Raw genomic sequence first — 12,514 nt, forward strand, 5'->3', positions numbered from 1 at the left:
AAAAGAAAAGGCATAGTGAGTAAAACACGCACATTTCAACAGGAATAAAGCTCAATGGGTGCATGGATAACTTATTCAAAATGATCAGTGCTGCCACAACAGACAGCAAGACAGTACAGACAGAGTGTGGTACAGAGAGCCAGACACTCGCCTCTGGCTGAGCTCCTCCAGGTAGCGGCTGCTCAGGGACATGTTCATCTCCAGAGCCTTGATGCGGTTGTTGAGCCTCATGAAGACAGACTCCTTCTGGTTGGAGCCGTGCACCTGGTTGCCGTTGGTGTTCCCCAGATCAGTGGAGTTCTGCAGCTCAGCGTAGAAGTCAGTGGCGGTCCTTTGGAGCTGGCCATTGGAGGAAGGGACCATGAGGAGGATGTCCTCAGCGGACTGCTCGTCTCCTTTGACTTCCAGCATAATGGGTGGTTCAGCAGGCTCCCCCGAGACAGACGGCTCTTCTGAGGTCCCTTTGCCAACCACAGCCTCTGTATTCACAGCAGTGGTGCTGTGCTCCACTGGGGGCACTGTTTCTGTGGGGTTAGTGAGGGCCTGGGGGGTGTCCGTCTGCTCTCCGAGGGTGGGACTGAGCTTCTCCTCGCTGGGGGGTTCAGCTTCAGAGCTCGGGGATGGCTCCTCTGCAGTGCTGCTGGCTACAATTTTCTTCCCGGTCTCAGCCTGTGTTTCAGGGGTGTTTTCGAGGTACAGTGGGGTCCGTTCAAGCAGGTCTCTAGTGGAGGAGTCTGGTATCTCCTCTGTAGGGGTTACCTTCACATGGGGGGTATCAGAGATGCTACCCTGAGGCAGAGAGGAGGACTGGCTAGGTTCCAGATCAATGGGCTCTGCAGTCTGCTCCACTGTGGTCTCCGAGTGCCGAACGTCCTGTTGCTGGGAGACTGTAGGGGTAGTTTTAATGTCCCGCTCGATGAGGATGAATTGGAATTCGCTAGATGGTGGCAGCTCCTCTTTAGCAGTCTCCTGTGTCTCGCTCTCCTCAGGGACAGCCAGTGGGGTTTCTTGCTGCTGCTCAGGGATGGGCAGTGGGGTCTCTTGCTGCTTCTTGGAGGAGCCCAGCTCCAGCCCCTGCTGGCCTGCAGCTCGACATTGCTCCCGCTGAAGAGCAACGGCAATGGAACACCACTGCTGCACATACTCCGAGAAGCTGGCCACGCAGGAGAAGGTGGTAGTCTCCCCACAGTATGTGAGGTTGTCCAGCTGGTAGGAGCCCTGCCTGTCTGTAGCCCCTTCCTCCTCCTCCTCCTCCTCCAGGAGAGTGACTGTGGACTGCCTGGGTTCCTCCTCCTCCTCCTCCAGCACCAGCTGCACGATCAGGCTCTCCTCCTGGGGGGCTAGTGTGGGCACCCCCTCTTCCTCAGTGTCTTCAATGGAAACCGGAGGGCTCACCTCTACAGTCTCCAGCCTGGGAAACAAACACAGGAGGGGCAAGAATCACATTACCACAGCTTGTAGCAATTTACACATGCATCGCAAGAAGAAAATATAACCATTCTCCTAGAAATAAGAACCACCATAAACACATTCCTCGACTCCAAAAAAAAAGATTATGAACAATGGAAGCGCTGTAGGAAATCCTTTTATAACTTTGCATGATACACTTATTTAAAACTGCAGCGTGAATAAACACATTCTTGCCTGCAGGGCTTTGAGTGCAGAATAACATGTTGGAATACTGGTTTCCAACGTATTAATGTACACAACTATGCAAAGGACTGGAGTGTTTTAATGCATTCAAATTAGTATGAAATGCACAGTACATAACAGGGGAAAATATGCACATCTGAACGGTATGGGGGGGGGAGGAATCTGGGTATTGCAGAGACCATTCAAATGTCTTCCGTTGTTTTAGAAGCCTCACACACACACACACACACGACTTACACTGGAGGAGAGGTGGGAATAGGCTGGGATGCCTCGGATGTTCCTGTCATATTCACAGCTTCAGCAGAGAGGTTTCCTTGAATAAAAATATTATAAAATTAAATACAGATATTTATCTAGTTTTGTTTGTGCACAGTGCAAAGAAATGCAGTGGATATTGCAAATGCATTTACCATATACAGAAAATAGTTTCTTGGTGCATTTCACAAGGTGATAACTAGACCCATTTATCCCTATACAAAACAGATCCAGACAAATTTCAAATTTTACATTGGAGCCGGGTTTCAGTATTTCTTATTGGAGGCCTGCATTGACCGAGTGCATCACACAAGTAAAGCAACACACCACCAGTTCCGTGGTTATGAAATGGGAATCAGCCCCCATGTAGTTAATCTTTTACCTCTTGGGTAATCGTTTTCAACAAAAGCACTTCTACAAGGAGTCTGAGCATTCAACTGCTTGCAGCAAGTTTTTAAGTTGCTGTTCTGGTGCCACACCGCACACCACTTGGAATCTGAAGGCTTGGCATTTGCACAGCCTTTGCCTTAATAAAGGGGGGTTTCAGAGGTTCCAGGAGTGACGTAAACAGGGCTCATAACTGAAACATTGGTGTCTGCTTCACTGAGGAGTAGCAGAGGCAATATTGGCAGGTTCAAATGAAGAGCACTTTGATAAAACATGCAATGCCATGACCATGACCCATCTACCCAATAAGGAGACCCTTGAGTCTGGTAAGAGTGTGTGCAAAACATGAAACTGGAAACAGATTTTATACTTTGAAAGACATACTGTGTGTGTGTACAAAACAAAAATAGGTAATTTGAAGAGTAGGACAAACATTTTAAATACAGTATTAAAGTGAATAACTCAATGAGCTCTTTGTTTATACTGTGATGCACAAAGTTTCATAATTATTATTATTATTTTTTTAAATGCAATACCTTCTCTCTGAGCTGCCTCCAATTCCGATTTTGCCCCCAGCATATTGGCAGCTATGTTTACCATATTCAAGATAGCATCTGCAATGCAAACACAGAGAGATGAATAGCTTCCTTCATAAGCAGCATGCTACAAAAACAAGCAGGCCAGTCTACTCAACACTTTACAGGAAACCTAAAAAACTAAAAGCGCTGGCAGGCTGAGCCACTATTCACTACAGAAGGGTTTTTATAGCAAGTGCATGTTTTTGAAAAGCAGTACTACTCCTCTGTTTATAACTGAAGGAAAAATGAAGTGAACAGTTTGTATTGAACCCCTGTCCTGAGGGAGCAAAGTGGCTACATGCTTCCCTGTGAGACAATAATTCCGCTACAACAAGCCTGGTACACATTGTGTAGAATAAACCAGGTCAAATGTGTTGGGATAGAGCAGTGATTACTGCGAGGAGAGAAACATGCACAAAAACGCAATCCAGCACACAGGTTTAGCACAATGCCACACTGCCTCCCAGTCACACCGCTTCACATTCTTCAGGCTTCATCTCAAAGCCACCCAGTCTTCGTCATGGTTTCCACCTTTCCAGAGATCCTCCACACTGAACTTACTCACTTGTGGCAGAGCCGAGCAGGTCCTTGGAAGATTTGTCTTCCTGTGGCACATAGCCTGGAGGGTAATCTATAAAATACAATACAAATGAAATATTTGGAAATCATGCTTACATAAGAACATTGCTGGCATGGAGTTCAACTGGCCAAGGTTGAAGCTGCCAGCTGTGCTCCTGGCATGACAGGTGTGTAGTGGCGCCGACCAGATTGCAAGACAAATTATTTGATATTGTCCGAGTGGTAACACCTGAGCTTCCAGAAGCCCGAAATGTTTCTTTAAAAAGAGCCACACCCTGGAACTGGAGGGAATGCCCACGGAGCCTTACCATAATCTTCATCCAGATATTCCATCCGTTCGGACGGGTACTGCAACTCTGCAATTTCTTCATACTCCTCCACCATGCTGGTCCCAAACACCCTGCCAGCGGACAAGCAGCACAGTTATTCTGAAGCACACGGACCGGGTCCGCGAGCGTCACACTGCACTCCATAGTAAATATTCACGACTTTGTTTGCTGAATTCAAGGACGGTAGAGGTGAAGATAGTTCAGTATAGAATAGTATGGCATGTTTCTTTTGAAACCTTTAAACCCAGAAAGCTCTGAAAATACATCTCAGTCGTGGGAGAAGAGGACCTCCTGCTGCAAAACTGTCTAGAAGTGCCTTCACTGTCCCACAATACAATATCCCATTTAATTTCCTTCAGGACAGATTTGTAAATGAGATACTAAATCTCTACAGACCCATCCCAGTAAAAACACAAAAAAATGCATGAATAAATTAATCAAATGAAGGTCTCATACCCAGGAACAAAACAAAGATTCTAGTAACAGAGGAACCGAGCCTTCGGGAACATCAAAAAACTTCAAACCAGGAACTGCACATTCTTGCTAACAGAGTATATGCAATGTTGTGGAGCAGCAGGGAACAGGGGGACGAAATGAGAGGGGAGTGTAGATCAGCAATCATAGATTTCTGTCTGCTAAAGATGTGCTTATGTAACTGCAGAACTTCTAAATGTTCATAGAATTAAGACTCATATTAACCCCCTAGAGATCTACTCAATGTAGCTAAATGGTGGCAGATTTGAATGCCATCATTAGAGAAGAACGCTCTGTGGCACTGACAGATTATTACTGATTGAAGAGACTTGCATGCACTCATTTGAACTGCATAACATGGCACATAATGAGCTCTGTTATAATGAAATAAACATCCAGTTTTCAGATTTACCACAGTTTCTATCAATTTAATAGATTCCCCACGTCTCCTAGTTTGGGCACATAAACTTGTTTTGTGTGAGGTTTTTGATCAGTGCTGCGCTTCAATATACATATATCTTGGGTTGTAGCTGGATGGGGTTTATCCAGTATTACTCCTTACCCCATTCTTCAGTTATCCCGATGACCATTACAATGACTTACCGAATGAGGCTAAGTGGACAGAAGTGTTCAGATCCAAAATGGGAGACCAGTTCCACCTAAAGACGACAAGCCCGTTCAAACAACAGTGCAATCCTGGCAGGAGATGCATTTCTAGACTTCTTTAAATTGCACCATGCTTCTGGTTAAGTACAGCATAATGCACATTTTGCAAAGCTTTGAATTATTTAAAATTGCCCTTATCTAGCCATGCATTACTGAGCACTCAGGGTGTAGTCCAAGCTTCTAATAGAGAGGAATGCTAACCTTTATGTACTTGATGAACATCTGACGCAAGAGAAGAGAAGAAAACAAGAGTCAGTTAAAAAGACCTGATTCATGCCACAAGCAAGTCAAGCAACATTTCTACTAGTACTACAACCTACAAGTCTGGGAATGTAATGGAAGAATATTCAGGTAGCACGTTCACTTGCTGTACAGACAGTTGCCTATAGCTATGCACTACGGAGAATTTAGCTGGGACAGTATAGTTAATGTCTTCATTATATTAATGTGGACACAATTAAAAAAAAGACAGATTGTTCTCTTTGTTCAATGCAGCATTGAGAATCGAGACAAGATCACCCAAGAAAACCAACCCGAGAGGGAATTTCAAGAGTTTCATAAGCAGTTAGAGGAAATCGAGACATTAGCATAGTTTTCCGTCTTTGTGACCCAACTGCTTTGAAAAAGTGCTTATCCCAGATCAGATAGCTGTTTTAAAACTGGGAGCAATGGCTACTGAACAAACAAACAGTCACCTAAGCTACAGGTGGAAAGATTGAGGGAAACAGCTATTAAAGTCACTACACAGTGAAGTGCCAATTCAAAAATATTGGAAATATGTAGTTGTGTTAAAAGCAATGCATAGAATCCGTCCGAAGTACTGATAGCGTATTCAGTAGTATCTAGCACTGAGTATTTGGTGTAGGATTACCTCTTGGCATTAACTACCACCTGGTATAAATACACCCTCCAGCTGACACAGTGCAGGCTGTCCAGTGAGAATAACTCAAGGGTAAAGGATTCACAATGGGGTTCAGTTCTAGCCAGGCCAATCAAGACACAACTGAATTTGTAAACACTTTAAACGTGCAGTATAATAACTGCTGTGCAAGTTGTTTGGAAACTTGGAGATGGGAGAAAAAGCCACAGGTGAAAAATAAATTATAGATAGAAAATAAAAAAGTGAAGGTTTGAACAAAAAACCTCAACCATGCTCAAACAGTTTCGGAAATGCATTCATGGCACAGTCTACCCAAAGCAAGCAATTAGAAAGGAAAGCAGAGTCAGTAAGTGGCTTAGAGATTACCTTGACATATTTAGCATAGAGCTGCTCATCCAGTGGAAATGTCTGCACTGTTCTCTCATCTCGGCCATGGAAAGTACCCAGTTTAACCCACTTATTGGTTGGGTACCTTAAAGGAAAACAATGAATAAAATGTAGCGCAGAATAAACCAACTAAATGGGGGATGAGAGGTCTACACAATGAAAATGTGATATTCAATGGCAGTGACTAGACCCCTTCTTTCTTTCTATTAAGCAACACATTCTGGAATATATATATATATTATATATATATATAATATATATATTTATTTATTTATTATATATACATATATACACACATACACACACACACACACACACACACATATACATACACACACACACAGAAGACATTGTGCTTTCCCCTGCACTTGCGCAGGAATGTAAAACAGCATCTACCAGATCACTGAAGGATGGCTGTCTGGCTCAGGGTAAAACTAACCGGTCACTGATGGAGACAAGGAAGTCCTTTGGAGTGGAGGAGAACAGCTCGAAGTTTGCGATGTCCAGCTGCTTAACTTGAATAGGTTCACAGAGTTCAATTACAAACCTGAAAGTTGAGGAAATGCACACACTGAACTGAAAATGAAAACTTCATAAAAAATAGAACTGTGCATGCAAATTGAGAGTGCAGAGTCAGCCTGGGTCTGCACAGTCCCACCCATCTGTATTCAGAGTCAGCCTGGGTGTGCACAGTCCCACCCATCTGTATTCAGAGTCAGCCTGGGTGTGCACAGTCCCACCCATCTGTATTCAGAGTCAGCCTGGGTGTGCACAGTCCCACCCATCTGTATTCAGTGTCAGACTGGGTGTACACAGTCCCACCCATCCGTATTCAGAGTCAGCCTGGGTGTGCACGGTCCCACCCATCCGTATTCAGAGTCAGCCTGGGTGTGCACGGTCCCACCCATCCGTATTCAGAGTCAGCCTGGGTGTGCACGGTCCCACCCATCCGTATTCAGAGTCAGCCTGGGTGTGCACGGTCCCACCCATCCGTATTCAGAGTCAGCCTGGGTGTGCACAGTCCCACCCATCTGTATTCAGAGTCAGCCTGGGTGTGCACAGTCCCACCCATCTGTATTCAGAGTCAGCCTGGGTGTGCACAGTTCCACCCATCTGTATTCAGTCAGCCTGGGTGTGCACAGTCCCACCCATCTGTATTCAGAGTCCTTGCACAAGCTCTTGGGCTTCACTTGTTTACAAAGTGATCTAGTACACCAAGGGGACTTCATTTTAACACACATCCCAGAAAACACTTCCTGTGAAGGACCTCCTGGACTTAAATCTACACAACAGACTCGCTTTCACTCAGAAAACATGAGCTACCTTAGGGAGACGACAAAAACTGTTCCCGAGAAGTGAACGGGCATGTGTGGAAAAGCAGGCTTGAGATTTTTTCTTAATTTTTTAGAAACAAATATAAAAATGGTTTATTTGCTTGGAGATAGAACACAGGGAGACCTCAAAAATAAAAAAAGGAGAAACAAAGAATAAAACACAAGTGGTTTTCCAACGTAAAAGTTTAAAACTAGTATTGAAACACATTTATCAAAGTCAAGGCAGGTTAAAAATCTCCTGAGGACCATCTATTATTTGATTGATTTATTGATTCTCCAACTTACCATATCTTAGTGCTGCAGGGGTTTAGCATATACAGATCCATATTTTCCATCAATATAGCTGAAGTGCTCTAAGAAGAAATATGGAGGGGAAACAAATGAAGTGCATTTGCTGACGGAATAGCAAGCCCCCCCACTGCAGAAACGGCCACTGCCCAGCGAAGCAGTGTGAAGAGTCCTACCTTTGCTTCTGTGTTGGCTGCTAGGATTTTGGCCCCACACTCCACGGAGGCGTAGTTATTGAAGTTCTTCTGTACTTTCTTTACAATGTGTGGGCTCCCATTGGAGGAGGGGTGCATGGACTGACCTGTGGACAGGATTTAGCATTGTTTCATTTACAGTTTAAGACTTTCACAGTTCTAACTTCTAGATCCTTCTATGAATAAACGAACAGCAGAAAGCAACATCACTCTCAGGGCCCATTTCAATTTGTTTTTAGGAAACTAGAAATACATGCAAAGAACAGAACAAATCTGATTTACACATCATGCATGGGGTTGTGATTTTGTCATGGTGAAAATGTCAAAAAAATCACGACAGTCACAATTAAAAATAGACACTGTCACGGAACGGCCACTGCTACAAAGATTTGAACTTTAATATATATATTTTATTCATGTAATATTTTAGTATTTGTAAACATTTAATTTTCTTTTAAAAAACAGTACCTTTTACAAATCATAACAGGAATATGCTTATCTATAATTTTAACATGTATACCTTGTCTGATGTAACAATTCGTTTTTTTAAATACATGTTCTGGTTGTATATTGAGAATTGTACAATATGCTTTTTGTTAACGTCTATTTAAACACAGATGTGGCTTTGGTATTACAGGATGTACATTAAAAGAGAAGAAGGTTTGTTCTCATTTCTACTGCTGACAGGTTAAGCACCGCAGGAGAACGACGGCAAGAGCTGCAAATCAGGTTCATGCTTCTCCAGGACTGTAAACCGCCCTCCCTTTAGGCTTTGCATTAGCAAGTGTAAGCAGAGGTATATATTTTCTGCACAAAAGGCTTTGGTTTATTTGAAGTTTGTTTCTCATTAAAGCTGCTCCCTCCACTTTCATGAAACTCTTTGGGATATTGCTCTGTCAGTTGCTTAGAACTTAAATTTTGCCACTTTTGGGCTAATTCTGTGTAAGTATTCAGCTTTACTTGACGTTTGCTAAACGCTTTAACTGCACTGAAACTCAAGACTCCTTTCCCCTTTCCTATTGTCACACTGAGTGGAAACAAACGTCAATTCAGGAGTTCCATGAAAAAATCACATCCCCAATCATGCAAACTAATCGAAACAGAATGTGGTCCACATTTGCTGTTAGCTGCTTGACTTTAGATTCCTAAAATTAATTTTCTCAGCTAAAAATCTAATTAAGTTGGGCCCTTAGATTATTTCAGACAATCGCCATATGCTTACTTATCCACTAAAAAAAAAAAAAAACCTTCTTAAGAATGCTTAGTGTGGGAAAAACACTATAATGTATGAATTGTGAAAGAGCCGTCATCTTCCTGTTCTAACAGCAGAGAAGTGTTATGTAATGCAGTGCTGCACTGTGCATGCTCCAGCTCCTCTCGACACAAAATTCTAAAAAACCAAACAGCCTGAGTTACTGATCTTGTATACAGTTTCTACAAGTAGATACACAAAAAAAACAACAACTGCACAGGGCTTTAGCTGTAATAATCTGCAAAACAATTAAACAATTTATCCATGTCCCTTATGAATTGATGACTGCCTCACCTGAACTCCTTCAATAAACAGTTACTTTTACAACACAAGTGTTATCAGTTTCAAAGCCGACACTGAACAGCACACTGCTGTTACACAATAGTGGGAGCAGTGGCATCGTCCTTCTAATGGCAAGTCTTTGTGACGGCAACCCCACTATCTTGAGGGACCCAAGTGCCAGGGCTTACTCTTTTCCTTTTCCACCTCCAGAACTTTCTTCTTCCACTCGTCGAACGTGGGAATATCTTCTGGGTCTTTGCTGGGCTGGACAGCAGTGGGGTCTATCTCACCAACTTTGCGAGGGTCCACGTTCTGGATAGTCAGGGAGAACGATACAAAGAAAGATATCAATGAATAAATAAATGGTGTGGTCACACACTGACAGTGCAGTGATACAGTAGCACTGCTCAAGAGGCTCAATATCAACACCTGCTTTTTACAATGTGTTCTAAAAAGATTACCTTTCAAAAGAGGTGAAAAGTCCAAACCCCTGCTTGTGTGATAGCACACAGACTGAACACTGCACAAATACAATGCACACGAGCAGAGTCCTTGCGTTGCCCTGGATGGCTGAAGAATGGCCAGCGAGTACCACCTTGTGTGCCACACCGACTCCGAGCAAGTCTTGCAGGTATTAGGTTAGGTGTCCTAATAAAGTGTCCAGGAAGTATTATGTATTCAATGAATGCTGCCACTCCTGACAGTAGTACCTCACAAAAATGAGCTTCCTAGTTGAACTGTCCTGAAAAAATCATTTCTCCGAGACCCGCAGGACAGCAGTGGCATGCTAAATAAACTGAATTGCACATTTGTGAGAAGATTTCTGGAAGCAGCAAATTCCAGAAATCTGAGCTACTACAGCACCAAGATGAAAGACAAAGACAAGAACTCTGGTAATGCATTCAGTAGCACATGGACAGAAACGCAGTACATACAGAAGAGGGAAAACAAAAAGTTCACTGCAGTCAACAACCTACATTTTCAATACCCTATTTACAGTGTTAAAGTACTTCTAAATGTAAAGAAATGTGCACTGATGGTTAGTAACAGCAGAAGAATGTTTTTGTGAGTGAGCGGTGTTGAAGTTTTGCACAGAACAAACCCTTTAAAGTGACTTACCTTCATTTCATGAGAAGTGTTAGAGATGTAGTCCCCAATCGTCTCCTTGCCCACTCCCGTGAGTTTGGGATCCAGGTCTGTCTTGGTCCCCCTTCCACTGGCAGGAGTGCTGGAGATGTTCTCCACAAGCTCTTCCGAGAGGCTGCTTACAACACAACAGAAAGGGGAGGGAAAGCAGAATCCTCTAAGTGGGCTGACCTCAAAAAAAAGCAAGCGATGCACGAAATAATCCTGTTGACAAGCTAACATTGACTCTTTAGTGATGACGACAGGGAGAGAGAAGCAAGGTGTGCGGAGCGGAGCTTTATTCAGCGGAGCGGAGAAAATGATACCTTCTATTGGAATGGGGCTCAGTGTGGTTGAGAGGCCGGCTTCAGTACTCACCTGGTCGGTAGCCTGCCAAAGGATGGGGACTCGCTATGAGGGGCCACCACAGGGGTCCCTCCAGCCTCACAGTCAGCAGCTGACTGCTCAGCATCATTAGAGCTGCCTACAGGGGTATCGGCACTGGAATTCTCTATTGCACTGAGGGAAAGAAATAACACGCCGTTTACCGGGTTGCCCTTTTAGGCATGGAGGGAAGAAAAAGCGCCTTTCTGCAGCAACAAACGCCACTATTGTAGTACATGATGTTCAGGAGCCAGGCTAGTGATTTAGCTTTACAGCTGCAGAAGAGAGTTCATTTACTGCCTGGTATGATTAGTTAGCATCCAAACAGACTACTTCAGAGTCTTCTTTCTTGATGGATTTTTGTTTCATAACATGCAAGCTGCTATTTTTTACGCTGCAGTGCCTTGCATTGATTTAAAAAAAAAAAAAAAAAAAAATCAGGCTTCATCAGGAAAGCCACCCAACACTCGTTTTGATCACTCTTCATCATTCAGTGGATTGAATATGCAGCTGTATTCCTGCATGCGATGGATGTAGAGGACATAAAAGAATAGGAGTAGCAGCTCACATAGGAAAGAAGTCTCAAGCTGTTGACTTGGGTGACCCCAATACTGGTAAAAAGAGTCCAAAAAGAGCTCAGCTTGGAGGTTTTCCATATTTTGACATGCCGCTAAATTAACAGTCGACATCTTTGAAGGTTAAATGCTTTAAAAAAGCATCTTAAATGAAGCAGCATGTATGTTTACACCAGTTACCGTAGGGCTGAAGGAGTCATCAGAATCATTAGGTGACATCTTACCTCCCAGTCCTGTAACTCTAACCACTACGCCACACTGCCTCCCAGTCCTGCAACTCTAACCACTACGCCACACTGCCTCCCAGTCCTGCAACTCTAACCACTACGCCACACTGCCTCCCAGTCCTGCAACTCTAACCACTACACCACAATGCCTCCCAGTCCTGCAACTCTAACCACTAGGTTGCAGTGCCTCAGTGAGGACACAATGCCTACTCGGCTTGGCTAGGCTTGGCTAGGCTTGGCTAGGCTATGCTATCCCTTCCCCTCCCCCTCCCCCTCCCCCCAGCAAACATTTGGGTATTCATTTATATATTTATTTATTTTTTTAAATGCCATTGAATAAAGCACTGTGTGAATCCTCACCTTGGCTGAGTAACAGGAGGGATCTCCAAGATAGGTGTGCTGGAAATGTTATCACTCGTAGCAGAAGTACTGGAAGTAGCTTCATACAGGCTGGCTGTAGGGTCCAGGTCCGGGTTCGGGCCCGGGCCCAGGTCTGGGTTCTGGTCCAAGTCTGGCTCTGGCACTGTCTCAGTCACAGATTCAGATAAAGAAGCAGGCTCTACCTCAGTCACAGATTCAGATAAAGATGCAGGCTCTGCCTCAGTCACAGATTCAGATAAAGAAGCAGGCTCTGGTTCTGGCTCTGGCTCATCTGCTTTCAAATT

General features: G+C 43.9%; 1 protein-coding gene across 5 annotated transcripts in view; it reads right to left on the bottom strand.

Moving 5' to 3' along the window:
- The window catches only part of LOC121330658 (SUN domain-containing ossification factor-like), a 32,610-nt gene that overhangs the window by 5,485 nt on the left and 14,611 nt on the right, over positions 1-12,514 (bottom strand). For 3 of the 5 annotated variants that reach the window (XM_041277344.1, XM_041277343.1, XM_041277347.1), the window contains 15 exons: positions 12,210-12,514; positions 11,042-11,182; positions 10,658-10,799; positions 9,727-9,850; positions 7,987-8,111; positions 7,808-7,875; positions 6,628-6,735; positions 6,168-6,273; positions 5,123-5,143; positions 4,859-4,914; positions 3,761-3,852; positions 3,439-3,504; positions 2,832-2,909; positions 1,891-1,966; positions 152-1,411 (listed from right to left, as the gene is read on the bottom strand). In XM_041277344.1, coding sequence (XP_041133278.1) covers positions 152-1,411; positions 1,891-1,966; positions 2,832-2,909; positions 3,439-3,504; positions 3,761-3,852; positions 4,859-4,914; positions 5,123-5,143; positions 6,168-6,273; positions 6,628-6,735; positions 7,808-7,875; positions 7,987-8,111; positions 9,727-9,850; positions 10,658-10,799; positions 11,042-11,182; positions 12,210-12,514 — 2,768 coding nt within the window. The remainder of the gene's footprint in view (positions 1-151; positions 1,412-1,890; positions 1,967-2,831; positions 2,910-3,438; positions 3,505-3,760; positions 3,853-4,858; positions 4,915-5,122; positions 5,144-6,167; positions 6,274-6,627; positions 6,736-7,807; positions 7,876-7,986; positions 8,112-9,726; positions 9,851-10,657; positions 10,800-11,041; positions 11,183-12,209) is intronic. The other 2 variants (XM_041277346.1, XM_041277345.1) reach the window with 2 other exon arrangements.

This window comes from Polyodon spathula, chromosome 18, assembly GCF_017654505.1.
Source record: "Polyodon spathula isolate WHYD16114869_AA chromosome 18, ASM1765450v1, whole genome shotgun sequence".
NCBI classification, from domain to species: Eukaryota; Metazoa; Chordata; class Actinopteri; order Acipenseriformes; family Polyodontidae; genus Polyodon; species Polyodon spathula.